General features: G+C 35.0%; 1 protein-coding gene across 2 annotated transcripts in view; it reads right to left on the bottom strand.

The window, feature by feature from the left end:
* The window catches only part of LOC106464633 (ubiquitin-like protein 7), a 24,756-nt gene extending 9,102 nt beyond the window's left edge, over positions 1 to 15,654 (bottom strand). Inside the window, exons 1-5 of one of the 2 annotated variants that reach the window (XM_022392376.1) lie at positions 15,488 to 15,654; positions 7,088 to 7,207; positions 5,297 to 5,376; positions 3,809 to 3,890; positions 118 to 176 (exon numbers count right to left, since the gene is read on the bottom strand). In XM_022392376.1, the coding sequence (XP_022248084.1) occupies positions 118 to 176; positions 3,809 to 3,890; positions 5,297 to 5,376; positions 7,088 to 7,207; positions 15,488 to 15,635 (489 nt within the window). In that variant the 5' untranslated portion in view covers positions 15,636 to 15,654. Of the gene's footprint in view, positions 1 to 117; positions 177 to 3,808; positions 3,891 to 5,296; positions 5,377 to 7,087; positions 7,208 to 14,727; positions 15,028 to 15,487 lie in introns of those variants that run through there. The other variant, XM_022392377.1, reaches the window with a different exon arrangement.
* Positions 15,655 to 16,947: the final 1,293 nt, after the last annotated feature.

Genomic DNA, 16,947 nt, shown 5'->3' with positions numbered 1-16,947 from the left:
GTTAGTTACGTACGTACACGTACTTTACTTTCTTTTCTTTTCTTTCGTTGTTGTGTGTGTAGTGTATATATATATATATATATATATATATATATATATATATAACAAGTTACTTACTTTTTTAATATTATCTGGAAATGATAGTTGTACCAACATGTCTGGATCTTGCAATATTGCTATTAAAAATAAAAACAAATGTTCTTGGAATTCAAGCTGTACAACAACCGTTTCTATTTTGAACTAATATATTAATTTTTAAATGAAACAAAAATAATTAACTGAAGTACAAATTTCCCCCAATGCTTTTTTTTGACACTGTGAGAAACATGTATGGGATTGTCTCAAAACTTCATCACAGGTTGTAATTTTCCTTCACTGAAAATGTATTTCCGATAGGTGCTTACCTCCCTCACATAAATAGCTATTCTCATTCAGTGCTGCTCTCTATAGGCAAAACATTTTTTACACATGCCACAAGCCTCCTATCTCCCCTCCATTGGAATTGACCTATTTCAATGGATCTCTCATGCAAATCATCATGCGTCAAACCTCCACCAATAAGAGTGCAACATACTCTCATAACACATGTGGCTCCCTCTATTCAATTCTACCAAACACTCATTTCAAGTTTTGACAGAAGATGGAAGCAGAAATCCCAGAAATTATAAAAGTGGGTAAAATGAAAAGGATGTGCACCTAAGTGTAGAGTGGCTAGGGTGTGACAGACCATCATTGGCAAGTCAATTACACCCAAAACCCATGCTGCTGGTAACTGACATCCATGCAGGGTAGGGTGAGGATCATACTGTCAGTAAGTCAACTACAATTCAAAATTTGGCTGCCAGGTACCAACGTCCATGTGAAAGTAAGAAAGAGGATCATACCACTGGCAAGTCGACTACAATCCAAAACCCAGGCCACTGGGTACCGACATCCATGTGAGGGTAGGAAAGAGGATCATACCAGTAGCATGCCAACTACAGTCCAAAACCCAGCCATCTGGCAGGGATAGGAAAGAAGATCATACCATCTTCACCTCAAGTTCATGAGACCAGAGGGAATCTAGTACTCCCAAACTCATGAATGAGGCACATATGAATATGATAAATTGATATATTGATCTAGAAACCCAACATCCAGTATCAAAAAGATGTCTAGATAACATAAACCATCACATTAACATCCTCAGAATAAGAAACATTGAGGGATAGCAGAAGTGAAAGAACTATAACAATACTCAATTAGCTCCACTGTGACCCACAACAATGATGGAGTATAAATGAGGGAGGAGTATAGATATCTGTAATACATATGTGAGGAGTTATGTTGATTGATTCTACTATAAATCCAAAATCTGGCCACTGGGAAGCAAAATCCATGTGGGGGTAGAATGAGGGATCACGATCGAATGGGTGAACTACAATTTTGATGTCTCACTCATATTTGTTTTTATGTTTCATATTCGAGAAAATCACACCATCTACACCAGCAGAACACCATTGCCCTATTCTCAACTGAATGGTTTTATAATCATTTCATCATTTCATTAACCCATTCAGGAGGATACCTCCACAGTCCACCATCCCAGTGGCTTGGAACTAGAAAGTGGTAGAGACTCTCAAATTCCACTACAAGAAAAGGGTGGTAAAACGCAGTGGAGAGTCCAGAGGAATGACAAAACCTGAGATAGTACAATGGGTGACCAGGAAACCCTATTTTTAAAAACAGACTATACCGATTTATTAAATACAAAGCATGGAAGGAATGAGCAGCTATCCCCTTCTGCTTCACCTAAGTAATCCATGGGTGGGTACGGGTTCAGGAGAGGCAAATTTAGGAAGCAGTTCTATTGTGAGGTTAAGCTTACAAGCGATCTTGTGGAACACCCCATCTTTGTAGTGTGCCTTGTGTGGCCATGGAATTATAATATGCAAGTCGACATGGCTTGACAGTATGGATTTGAACAGCTAAGGAATACCTGGTCATGCACTACTTGCCACAGAGTGGGATCCAAACAATGAACATTAAAAAAAAAGAAAAAGGGCCCTGAAAAGGTAAAAAAATAACTTACCCAGTCAAAGTCTCACTAAATTCTGATATTCTAGAATGGCTACAGGCAGAAGATGATAACCCAAAGAGGAAGGAAGTAAACTGGGATCCAATGCAAATAGTGAGAGATGAATGTGTCGTTGGTAGTCCACATGCCCGATTGAAGAAGTACCTCCAAAGGATGACAAAGATGAAATGCCAATGAAAAGGTAAGGTGTTGAATTGGGTGAGAAGACACTCAGAACAAAATATGGGAGGAAGACGATAAAGAGGAAGAAATCAATTGGCGAAGGAGGAAGAACATGAACAGAGGATGGTTGCCAAGAAATAAAGAAACAGGAACGGACACTATAGAAGGAGGCAATATATAACAGAGAAGAGCACATGCAGGACATATATGTCTATCAGGATCAGGATGAGGATAAAGGCGTGAAACAAAAGGAAGGGAAACTGGTTAAATGGAGGAGTTATCCTCACAAGCCGCCGAAGTGTGAGGGATGAAAAATGATCCACAGAAAGGAGAAGAGTATGTAAAACATCGATGGCAAATAAACAGACAATCAACATCCACAGGCGAATAGGAGAAGGAAGGCAGACATAAGGGAAGGTGAAAAAAGGAGCACTGAGAGAAAGTAGTTTGAACATAGGCAAAGTGAGGCAGTGCAGGACTGCATTAATATCTCCAACCAGAAGGGCAGCCCGCTGCAGTAGACGACAAACCTGGAAAGAACACATCCACGGGTAAAGTGTATGAGAAGAAAATATCTGCGGGATCAGGAAAAATGAATGGTGTAGGACAGGACCACCATAAAATCTGAGACCAAGGAGACAGAAGATCCAAAAGTCAAGAGTGGAAATCCACATGACCAGAAACCAATGATAGAAAGTCCATTTGCACTGAGAAACTTCCATGTAGGAAGTGCAAATGAAACAAGCCAGAAAAGAGGCTAAATGTCGGGAGAAGCTGGATCACCTCACCAATGACCAGAGGAAAACCAGGCAGGAAGATGGAGACCAGGAAGACCTGGATAAAACACCGGTGACTGAGGGTGATGAAGAAGGGAAGGAGACAGAGGAAAAGGTAACAGAGGAGGAAGTTGGAGCTGGAGAAGCCACGAAAACCAAAGCTGAGACAGCCAGGAAAGAGCACCAAAAGAAAAAACGTCTGACACAAGTACTGCCAAACGAGAAGTGATAGTTTGGTAGAATTTAATAGAGGAAGCCACATGCACCATGAGAGTATGTCACACTCTTATTGGTGGAGGGTTGATGCATGAAAGACACATTGGAATCAGTCAATTTTAATGGAGGAAAGATAGAAGGCTTGAAGCATGCTTAAATTTTTGTTTTGCATATAGAGGGAAGCACTGAAGGAGAATAGCTATTTATGTGAGTGGAGGTAATATACTGTATTGGAAAATAACAGCAAGTTCAGTTTAGTCCCATTTCAGGTTGACATACTGGAAATGTTTTAATATGAATGTAACACAATAACAGATATAATTTTAGTAAACACTTATGTCAATAATAAACCTTACAAGCAATTATTATGATAGCAAATCCTAAAACCACAGATATAAGGAAGGCTTTCTAACCAAGTATTTGCAGTTGGGAGATAACAGTAAAGCAAACAGATAATTTTGTATATTTGCTTATGATCGAAATATTTTAATGTATTACAAAATTAAGGTTATATCACTTGTACCAATCTTCAAAATAACAACTGTTAATTCTTATCCTAATATTATATGCTCCTTACCAATTGCTACAGGATCATCTGCCAGTCCAGGATTAGTAACAACAATGTTTTCAATCACTTCTGGCTTACTCAGTTGGCGCAGCTGTGAGGAAATATTCAATAACACATACACAACAGTTTTAACTTTTGTTTCTAACTAAATTGTTTTTCAGAAAATAACCAATTCGTACATTGTGTGAAATATAAATATGCACAAATACTTTTCAATTCAATATCCAGATAAGTTATTTTGAAGTGGGCAAAAATTGGTTTCTAATAAAGTCCTTCATCTCAAAATAAATAATAATATTTTGATAACAGTGATGTAAAGCTATATGGAAACAAACAGTGCACATTAGAAAATTATAAGCCACATTTAAAGTTTGTGTATATTACTTTATGTCAATAAAGGCAATGTTGTTTTTTTTCTTTTAACATATAACCCAATTATCAAAGGCCATGCATCACATGATCTTTCTCAGTTCAAGAAAATGAAAAGAAGGTAAAATGAATGTGAATTAAGTCAAACTTTTTGAAGTTTGTTGCAGAATTATGGTCATGAAACAGCATGAAAGTCAGTTAATAAAAATGCAAACTATTTATGATATCCAATAAATGTAACTTAGTAATCCAAATTTAATACTTTAAGAACATAAGGACAAATGTAAAACTTGAACAATATTAAATGCTACTATAAAATTGAATATGAAGAGAATGATATTGAATTCCATTTCTTATGTTTATTGTTTACTATACTAAAGGATTTAAATACATGAACCAATCATGTTCACTATTATTCAAACCTAAGGATACTACAATATAGAGTAATGAACAAGATGGGAGCTTAGCTTTGTATAATGCCAATGTTTGTATCTTCCAGAAAGGAAAACAATACTTAACTATAAAGGCTTTATGAATTTTAATGATTAAGGTATCTTACATGTTACTTTTTATTAATTGCTGTTAATGAAAGTTGAACACAGCACTTCATACTTATACAGAACAGAAAACTTCTTTCTGCAGTGTGCTCAGTAGTCTGAGAAAGCATATATGAAGTGTCAAAGGTTTTACCAAACTAATGAAAAGCAACAAAAAAATGTACTAACATGTTCAATGTTTGGTAAAAAGAAAAAGAAAGAGGTCTATACAACACTTGTTAAACATTAGCAAAATAATAATATATATCACATTGCTAGAGGCCCTTCAAGCCGAAAGGTACTAGTGAGATTAAACACAAAATTCTTAGCCCCGTGTTTCAGTTGGTATTTATTAGGTTAACTTCTAATTCTTGGGCATAAAAGCACATTCCAAAGGAAATTCACAAAATGTGGAATTTCAAAGCCATTGTAGAGTGATTTATTAGTTATACCATAGCCTTAATATCTCTTCTATACTAAGTTTCTAGCCATAGTACAATCCTTTTGTCACCTATATACAGCTTATTGTAATTATAAAGTACTGACATTCAACACAGGGCAATAAATAAATGCTTGATGTAACATGGCTTACCATGTTTTTCAGTACCAAATTCCCCAGTGCTGACTTCAGAGTGCTAACTCTACTTCTTATCTCCTTTTGACTCAGCTCTTCTGTTAAGAAGAAACAAAACACTTGTAACTAAACATTGACTAAAAATCAGGCCTATATGTATAAAATTTCAGTTTGAATATAATAATTAGATAGCTGATACCAAATTATATTTTGTGAATCAACTAACCTTGTTACATAAAAAGTTCTTTAAATATACAGTTTACTTATGTCTCATTTAATAAATACACATTTTCATCTTATCAAGATAACCTAGTTTCTATACCAGTAAATGAAAGTAGTTACCAAACCTTTAAACTGTCAGATGAAAGTAATTCATATCCTTGTTAAGCATACTAATCAATTAACATAACATCCTTATCAATCCTTCAATCTGTGATATACATATAAAAACAACACAATATTTTACCAGACTCTGCTATTCTCAAATAATAATTATATGATATGTCTTCAGGTGAAAACCTCTTACAAAGCAACATCAGCAAATTTTACACTTTGTTCTAAGCAATCCATTTAATTTTTATTTAATAGTTAGATATCATCAACAAACCTTGTTTCTATTCATCTGATGATGATAAAACTATTCTAGTCTTTCATTTGCTCCTCAAATGATAACCAAGCAATATTCATGCTAAATCCTTCAAAGTTCATGCAATTGTAATTTTATTACCAAACCTTTCTATCTTTTGGTGACAACCAAACATAATTCATTCAAAAACCTTTATCTTTAAATTGTACTTTAATAGTATCCTAATTTAAACTTGTGAAATTTAGATAGTAATCATGTTCAGCCATACATTATAATTTTATCTCAAAGTGTAAGAAAACAATATCTAATCACATAAACTCATAGAGTAATCAAATGACAAAAGGTCATTTGGGCCATCAAATCCATGAAATTCTAACAAAAACTTAAAACAATTTAACCTAACAGCACATACACCACATAATCTAGCACACCATTCCACAGGAAAAACATTTTGCCCAATAACAGCCTAGACTTGAGCTTCCATAGTTTATACTTATTTCCTTTAATATTCATGATTTCATCTCCAGCCCGTCTTTCCACCATTCCAACAATACTACAATGGCCTATTTATCCAAGCTCCAAAATTTTAAACAACTGAATCAGGTTATCTATATTTCTTCTAATCTCAAAAAAACTATTTCAAATCTTTGTGTATCTCTCTTCATAGTTTAAATGTTTCAAACCAGAAACATGGTAATTTGTCTCTGATCTTTTTCAAGCAAATAATTATCTTTTCTATAACCCAATTACTTCAAATAAGGCATTACAAAGTTTTTTATAATGTGATTATAACCTCCCTAATCCTGACCTCAAATGTTTCTGCAAACAGATCCCAGAAACCCTCTGCCCTCATCACTACTTTGCAAATTTTCTAAAATTCAGATGATAACCACCATCTTTAATGTATTTTGTAATCTCCATGTGACAATCACAAATAATAATTCTAAATACCCCTCATTCACTAATAAAAATCATACACTAATCTTAATAAACATTATGATCCTCACCAGACCTTTTAATCTTCAAAAGAATAACATTATCATCAGGAAAAAGTCATGGTAATAAATACACAACATCCTTAACAAATCTCAAGATCTTCGGGTGATAAACACACAAAACATTTGTCAAATACTATTATTTTACAATAATTTAAAATAACTAAACACATTATCTTCAATGGCACAATGGAAAACAGAGCTTTTCTTAATATTTGATGCACAAACCATGTGATTTTTCGGGATCTGGATGCTGCTTGGGCAGAATATACACAGTCATCCCATGCTTCAGTCCACAAGATTCTAAAGTTTCTTCTGATTTCAAGCACTTTCCAAAGCAGATAAGTTCTGCAAGTGAATAAACACGAACAATTTACTGTAATTTCATAATATGCAACTTAGTTTTACAATGTACTGCTATCATGATTGAATTCCCTATACATAGGTACAACATATATATATATATATACAATAAAATCAATAAGTTTCTAAATACAGAAATTCAAACAATACCCAGTTTTTTACTCTGAAATAAACTGCTCCTCTTTTGTTAGTCTTTGAAGCAATGTGTTTTCTCTGTTAGCTCTCTCAATACCTATTTCTTTTCTACATTAGGTTAAAAGGTTTAATCAAAGCCCATTCTCAAATAAAACTTAGCTATTAAAAACAAAATTTCTTTTGGAGGGGTTTTGGTAGACTTACATCATTCTTTACACAATTTTCACTAATCACATGTCAAAAATTAAAATTAACATTTTCATGTAGTGAAAATGTATATCCCATAGATACGAACATCTTCACCAGCATCTTCCATGCATGTCTGCTGTAGAGATTTGCATGCCACTAACCACTAGTAAACTCCCAACTAATCTCACAAGATTTCTTGTAAATTGTGCTCCTGCATAATGACATAATTATACTCTATGCATTAGTGCTTGTGAATCTTCATTCTTTGATGAAGTAAATAAGGAAATAAGTACCAGAAATGAGGAGAATAGGCAGGAATGTGTGTAAAGAGGTTTCTACAGGTAATACATGTTCAGGTAAAGAAAATTATAACTTTTGAGACAATACCACACCTCTTCACACAGTAAGCTAGGATCCTACATTAAAGTGGTGGAGGGTCCAGTGCAATGAATTACCTGGATGAGCTCCATTAAGAAATCACCCAAAGGAAGCCCATGAAGCATGACACCTGATGACAGGGGCTCCATATGGGTACATCCATGGAAAACTGTATCTCATCAGTTCCAGGGTATACTCTTCACCTAGGAATAAAGGGAGAAAGAGGTAAACAAGCCCATGTTTCGCAGGAATGAGTGTAATAAGAACATGGCTGTCAAATAAGAACATGGCTGTCAAAGAGCCAATATGTGTAGTGTAGTTGGAGTGCATTCCAATCTTACCTTGTGCACACTACAACTCTACTGTCAGACTTTATTGGACCAGCACCAACTGTGGGAGGAGAGCATAATAGTCATCCCATAGAGAGTGGTATGGTCTATGTACACCTCAACTGAAGGGACACCAACTGCAGATGGAGGGCACAGTTTGTTAGTTCATGCTCACCTCAACTTTATTGAACAGGTGATGTCTGAAAGAGGAGGGCACATGATAGTGGTGCATGCTCGCCTCAACTCAACTGGGCAGTTGAAGGCTGCAGAAGGAGGGCATAGTATCATCTTATGTACTCACCTCAACTCTACTGAACAAACTGTGGCTGCAAGAAGAGGCACAGCATTATAGTGTGTGCTCAACTCAACTGAATAGACTCAGGCCACAGAAGGAGGGCACAAGTGGAATGTGTTATAGTTATATAAGTTGTGACCTGTGCTACACTTACAGAGTCATCACTGTCCCACTTCCTACCATACTGACATCCGTTGTTCTACCCACAATGTTAGGTCCCAGTAGTAAGGATTCTCCATGGTCCACCACTTCAGTGGCTAAGAGGGGAGGGATTAGCAGTAGAGAGACCTGGAGAAAATGCTCAGATCTCCCATCAGTCATTCAGTCTGGAAAGGTTTATAACTGGAGACTGAGCAACAGGTGACTATGTAACCCTACTTTGAAAATCCAGCAAGTATAAGACAGGGAAGCAGGCAGAACATCCACTGGTGCTGGCTTTTTCCATAATATTTCATGCAATATTCAATAGGTACAGTCTGGATTAGACAAATATCAGATATACCACGAGGATACCTCAAGTGGTCTTGCAGAACACCCAATCTCAGTGAACATACATGGAGCCATTGCAGATGGTATGAGCACTTACCGCTCTCCTGGCTCTTTGCAGATTTTGTGAAATAAGTATACTTGTGTTACTACATGATGATGTATCATGTAGCAACACCCTCCACTAATAGGAGTATGACACACCTCTATGTGCACACACTCCCTCTATAGTCACATACAAAAATCTTCATTCTTTTACTCAGTACAGATAGTCAGATATTTTTAGTTTGCTGAGATCTGTGATTATTTTCTATCAAGTTTCAATTTGATTGAGTTTAAGATATTCCATATCATTTCACAGAATACTTTACCACCATTTTTGCTAAAGTTCTTCATCTGTGGATCTGGGTACATTACCCAGGTCTCCTCTATGCAAATTGTCCTCCCTTGTTGAGTGGGGCATGGAAGATATTTGCATTTACCAGATCCCAGCCACTGGAGTGGTGGACCATGGAGAATCCTCACTGATTGGTGCCTAATGCTAGGTCTAGAACAAGGGATCTCTCTTATGTGAAAAGTGAGAATAGGGTGTTTCTGGAGTATAGTGTGATTCATTCAGGTATATCACAATCTCCAAGTAAATACCTATAACTGTATCACTCATTTGTACATACCTTTCTCTCACAATTTCTGCTCCTGCAGTTGGCACAAGCTTCCTGAGTCTGACAGTTCAGTAGATGAATCAATCCATATACACTTGTGATGTATCACTCACACACCTACTCCCACAAGAGGCTAGGTTCCCAAAGAGACTAACAATTGAGTAGAGGTTAAATAAGTATCCATAATGACATTTTCCAATACAGTGCCCTCCTCCCACAAGTAGCATGGAGCCCTTAATAACTGACAATTGAGGAGGAGAGTACAGATACTTATCATAAGTGCCCTTCTTTACCAGCTGGTTTTGACCCATTGAGTCTGATGGTAGAATAGGTGAGCACACAAGATACGGTCTGAACGAGTCCCAACCTCACTACACATATTGGCCATCTGACTTGTGTGTGAGTACTCAGATAGATATATACCTATTATGCCTGTCCTTGTGAAACATTTATGTCTTTTCAGTTACTTTTGTAGTCTCCCACAGGTATACCCCTACGGAGTCCTGCCATCAGGTGTCACACCCCATGGGCTTCCTCCAGACACTAAGTAATCTTTGCACCAGTTCCTCCACAGTCTCAACATGGAATTCTAGTTACCTGTGTATGGAGATGAGTATTTGTTTCAGAAGTTAACAATTTCCTTACCTGAAAATGTATTTTCAATAGATACTCCCCTCCATACATATTCCCACTGATTCTCCTCATTATCCCAGTGTACCTATCTTTATTGCTTCATCAAAGAATGAAGATTCTCATATACAAATATAGAGGGGGTATTTGCACATGGAGGTGTGTCACACTCCTATTGGTGGAGGGTCTTGCTGCATGATATGTCATCATGTATTAGTGTCAGTTCATACGGACACACATGAAATTAGATGGGAGTTTTCACAAGACTAGTGAGATAGAAATCTCTCAGGCAGAATGTGTAAATTCAAATACACCTATATGTGTATGGATGCGAGTATTCCTTTCAGAAATACTTCCATATGTCCTAGTTTTTTTCATATTGTGTGCCTAAAATCATGTAAATGCATCCAATAGTTATTTTTTCAATAAATCAATAATTGATGAGTCTGTTTTTTCTAATAATGGGATATACACTTTCTCATATGTTCATACAAGCTCTGGCATATAAAGAAGGTAACAAAAAAAACATTAATGAAATAAAACTGGATTTTTTTAATATTATTGATCAGAATGTTCCACTTCACATAGTTAGTTCTAGCATGCTCATTTTTCATCAGTAACATATATTTGTTATTTATCTTTACCTACTGAAGCAGTTATGTAGCCACAACAATAACATCAAACACTGATAAACAGCAAAAATGTTAACTACTAAAAACAGAACTCAAACTCATATCCTAGGACTATACTGATATAGGCAATATTTTTCAACTATATTTTTGCTCAAGCTCAATTTCTCTAACAATTATAGTTCATTTTCAATAACTAAGGAGTTCTTGTAATTGTAAGTCTTGTTTGAGTAGTAATAAATTTATCAATACAACTGCACACACACAGATAAGAAAAAACTTTTCTGTCATCTGAATAGTTTGCAGCTGAATGTACTCACTAACCCTAAATATCTTATATAAAAATATCCCTGTAGTTTTAAAACATCACATAAAAGGATTATCATGAAAAAAAAAAACACTGTAAAAAGAAAAAAATTTAAAATCCCAGATATATTATTTGTTTCTAAGTTTTGTAGACTTCACATTAGAATCCTCTGTTTTCCACTTATACTTCACATTTTTCAGAAATTATACATTATACCTTAAGTAATTATTTACTTTACAATGATATGATTATACAAGAATGTTTTCTATTCAATCATGTTCAACCATTGGTCCTGTCTTGTTTGGAAGCTAAGATTTATCAGTTATTGTCCAACTCATCCGATGTGGTACAATAAAAGCCTCTTTACATAGACTTCTTGAAAATAGTCATAGAAGGGAAGTAAAAGACATATGAGAAACAAAACCTTAGATAACACTATTTGTAAGGATGTCAGGATCTAGGTAAACATAAACCTATACCATAGGTTTGGCAAAACAATTCTCACAAAATGTGAAAGCTTTGTTTACAGGCAATACTCATTGAAACTGCTCAGAGATAAAAAAGTTCCAACATTTTTTTAGAATATTTCTTTGCAAGTTACATCAAAAAATTGGACAAAATTATAAAATATCAATTCAAGTAAAAAATTGTTGAAATACAGTTAGAATTGTTATTTTTACTTAAACTATCAAATCTGATAAGCAAGCATGTCCCCAGTGCCCTATTGACCCTTCAGAGCTGCCCACCAGCCCTAATAGAATAAATAAAATTAATGGAACAGGGGAATTGATGAATTCCTTAAAAATAAACATAGGTTTAACATTCAGGGACTCATCAATTATCAACAAATTATTTATTTAATAAAAAGTCAGTGACATGAGAGAGTAATAGATATCTAATTTACTTAAGAACATAAATAATTGACATAATTAAAGAAATGAAAATGTAGCAAACCAAAGAACTATAATTATACTTGGGTCCTACTAACTAACACCAAGAATTATCAGGAACTATTAATAGTTATCATGAAGCATCAATAAAAAAAAACCAATAGCCTATTGCTCTAACAGCTATTATTATTATTATATAGAAACTATATATATTATGGTTCCCCTATGCTACATCTCTCATAACCTGTAACTCTCACCAAATCTGGGATGGTCCACACAATTGGAATTAAAACACTAATGTAAAGTCAATAAGATAAATAAAAATACGATGAAGGAATCTGTATTTTAAAAAAATATTTGTAAAATCATTAAAGTTCAATAATCATACTCATTTGCTGAAGTTCTCATCACTAGTAAATGCAGTTAGTCCCTTAATCAATATGATGAATCTTGCAGTTTCATACTTGACACATTGGGCTGTTACAGTTTCATAGTCAAGTCACTCATACCCCAAAACATGTCAAATATTTCAAAGTTTATTTTGTTTGTTTTCCCCAGTAAATTAGATTATTTTAAAGCTGCTAATACTGCTTTTTCATGTCGTTGACATTTTTATCAAAATTAGTGTCTCAATGTTTCTTTTCTTCTCCCTAACTAGTGTGACGAGACATATAGTACGAATTTTGTTAGGTTAATCAAGGTTTACATGATGTACTTCTGATCCACAATTTTAAGTTTGGTGATTTAACTTACACATGAAAATACATACTTTACAGAAAAGTCATTGCTGTTAACAACAGTGTTAACTTCTTAAACAGATAAGTTATACCACATTTTACAGATGTAATAGAGTGTGCCCATGAACAAATGTTAGTGGACAATGTGTGTCAAAAAGCCATTCTAATAGTTTATAAGATGCAAGACCAGTATGGAGTAAAATAAGTTCATCAGATCCCTTGATATATTTTATGTCATATCCTTGTTTTCAGTAATGCAGTAGCCTGCTCCATCTTTTTCAGAATATTTTGAATTTTCTCTATTTCAAGGCATGGTTCATCATTTTCTTGTGATAATTTTACATAATTAAATTTACAACTGTCACACTTCACACATTTACACTTGATGAATCTGAAGACAATGTTGATGGTATCATGGAGTAATGATGCTCTTCTTTCAGGTTCACACACGAGTATGATAATGACTTCTAATGTGATGATAAAACACTTGATAACTCTCATGGCTTGAATTTTGAGATTCTCATAATTCTTTATCTTCAATGTGACAGTAGCTGTGATTTGTTTATTTTGCAGTATCAGACTTGAGTTTATTAAGTTTATTTCCTGTATCTGTTGTGAAGTCCCTTTTCATTTGCCCCTGCCTTGTTGTGATGTACTCGTCTGTGTCATCAGATGCAGACCAGGTGTTGATAATTTAATGAACATTGTGGTTCTCATGATGGCTCTCCTTCCCATTCATATCATTGCATGTACAGACATGGGTGAAGGTGTTTCCCATAGGGTCAGAGGCTCCCAAAAACAAAGTGATTACTGCACACCTGAGTGTTGTTTGTTATCATAAGGTCAGTATGGTTTATCAGTCTTCACCACAGATGTCTCAACTTACAAGTACATGCATGCCATCTCAACTCCTTTGCGTGCTCTTTCACAATCAGTGTGGAAAAGAATACAAAAATTAATTCATGATTGACAGTGTTGTATTATATAATCAATATTAGATCTATCTACTCAAAGAATGTTTCACTCCCAAGTAAAAACAGAGCATTACAATCTCTAACAATGCCAACATCGTGTCATGAATATGGTCTTATTTACGGGTATATGTTACAGAAAAACCAAGCAAAATTGTCCATCTCTGGTTGTGCCTGGGAACACTATCACTAAAAAGTGAAGAAAAATAAATAATCAACTTACTTTGTTGAGTATATTCAATCATTGTTGCAGTTATACTCTGCACAGCAATCACCATCATCCATTGTTATTCTGATATTACGTCCTCAGTGCATCATTTCACATGGTTTTGTTTGCCCCCTAACAACCCCACACTCCACAAACCAATATGGTGGTATCTGAGTCAGGGTTATCCAAATCTAAATTCTTGAGGTCGGCGTGATGAACAGTCATGTGATTTTGATTGGTAATGCAATCACCACACAGACAAAGGGGCAAACAATAGTGAAGCAAGTACAGCTGGATGTACTTAATTTATATAAGTCTACCGTATACACGTTTTAATTGTAACTTTATGCGATATCTTGCTAATGCCTCGGCTGATATTGCTTGGCAATATATTCTCCATATATTGATATGACATTGCAATTGATAATTTGACTATCAAATAATATATATATATATATATATAATTGAAGAATTTGCACAGCAGCTTCGGCAGTTTAGGCTTGATTCTTGTGACAACCAGCACTCTGCTGACTCATGGATCAATGACCCAAAAGAATGGCCCTGTGTATAGTACCCAAATATATACAATTACCTTGAGTTAAAAAAACAACAACAGAAGACAACATTTACATGACATAAAATGAGCTGAACACACATACTTGTAGTCAGACATTGGTTCTCACAGCTTTCCTCTTGCTTCTCGTGTTCTGTGGTTGATAGCTTTCAGTCACAACACTATTCTCTCCTTTCAATCGATTCATAGTACTTGGATTTATAGATCCGTGCCAGGCCTTAAGGCCCATTCGTTAGGGTATTTTGTCAATGATTTTTCTTCTTGTTGGTGCACCTGGCTGGCCTTGGCTTCTTTCCTTTTTGGTTGCCTGATTGGGTATCAAATAGAAGGGAAGTTCAAGTTTTTACGACTTACTGTTGGTACAGTTCAATACACAACAACTCTTCACCATATTTGCAGGTTTGGAACAACAAAAGTTCGTCACAAACAGTCGTTATGAATATGAGTCTATACGAGCGGGCAAATGAACAGAATGACCGGAAATTCCCTTTCGTAGCGCTATTTGTTTGCCCCTTTGCCTCGGTTGCTATGCAGACATAGCATTGTGAGAGGGCAGAGTTCCCGATATCTGACCTTATATATTGGCTACAGTCTCAATATATTTATAGTCTATACATTGTCAAATGAAATAATGCTATTAATCATGGGAAGTCGGAAGTAGCACTAGGGCTAGTAAATGTTACAAGTTACATTTATAACATACGAGACTTAGACTCTGACTCTTGAGTGTTACGTAGCCCTACATTAAGCACTTAATCATTGTATTTGTAAACCTTAGTAACTAAACATTTAATGATTTATGATTAACTAAGTTTATGAAGAAAGACAGAAAATAATAAAAATACCAATATCGAAGGGCTTCAGATTCAGTTTGGAAGCAACGTTTTCTTTAAACTTTTCCACCGAGGACGATAAATTAATACCAGTAAACTTATTCTTTTCAAAGTTTTTACCATTTTCTTTCGATCTGCTTTTCACATATAACATCGCCATCTTATATCAAATTGTAACTGCCCTCTCTTGGATATAGTGTTTAATTAAGAAAATTGAAGATAAATTATCGGCAAATTTTATGATGAGTTGTGTCATGTTACAAAACAAATAAATATATAAAAATAGAAATACTTCTTACTTATTACGGGTCATAAAAATATTTTGTTGACAATCAAATATTTTGTTTGTTTTGTTGCATTTTGTGCAAAGCTACGCAAGGGCTATCTGGATTAGTCGTTCCTATTTTTTTTTTCAGGCCGAATAGCGAATTTAGACCTTCTATCTTAAATCACACACAGTCTCAAATTGCGGAGCATGATTATTATTATTTTTCACACACGTACGCATGAGAGATGGGGTTCGGCCGTATTCCCTATTTTTGTGTATTAAAAAAATATGCTTATATAGTTATAGCGCAGCTGCTTATGGCACTTAACGTTTTCTATATAGCCTACATTCTTCTTATGAAGCGTTAGCATTTTTTGGCTTGAAATAGTCGCATGCAATGGCTTTTGTTGGCACTTTATAATTGAAAGTCCAAAGTCGTATTGTTACTTCAGATCTTGTAGTCCGAATTCTTTACAGTAAGTGTCTGTGACTTGTTGGCGATAAATTTCGACAATAAACAAACAGCAACACAGTCCATTTGTTTTAAACTAATATATTTAAATAAGTCACACATATATAAAAATGTTTGTTACACTGCTGGTTATCAGACTTCTATCCAAAGCTTTAAATAATTGTCTCTTTTTCGTCAAAGCCTACTTTAGTGTACCAAGTATCTTTATGTTACTGAAACTCTTTGACACACTGCCACTAAGTTCATGTTCATGTGTACATTTGCAATCTGCTCTCCACCGGTTGAATAATTACCTAGGGAGTGTACAAACCGAAGAAAGACTGAGTGCTCTAACTTTAATACATAATCGTCATGACACTGATAACAACATTGAAACTGTATGTAAGTTATTTATGGAAAAGCACTCCCAAAGAATGTAGCATGCTAACATGCTATTTCAATAGTACATACATGTACGTATATGATAGCCAATGATTAAAGTAGCTAATACACTACTGTTGTACAGAGTTGTTTAAATGTATATAAATAGAATAGTACTGACTGTTGTCTGTCCGTGTAACTACTTCGCAGGGTGTGAATGAATTTTCACCAAAATTAGTATGAAGGTTCATTAGGTCCATACGGAGGACATACAAATTTTCAGTTTTGCATTTCACATTTTGCGTTTTTTATCACTACTTCACCCGTTGTAGATGGATCATCACCAAATTTGTTATGGAGGTCATTAGGTTC

This window comes from Limulus polyphemus, unplaced genomic scaffold (assembly GCF_000517525.1).
Source record: "Limulus polyphemus unplaced genomic scaffold, Limulus_polyphemus-2.1.2 Scaffold1704, whole genome shotgun sequence".
Classification (NCBI taxonomy): Eukaryota; Metazoa; Arthropoda; class Merostomata; order Xiphosura; family Limulidae; genus Limulus; species Limulus polyphemus.
The sequence above is the reverse complement of the archived record's forward strand: the minus strand, read 5'-3'. Positions and strand labels throughout refer to the sequence as shown.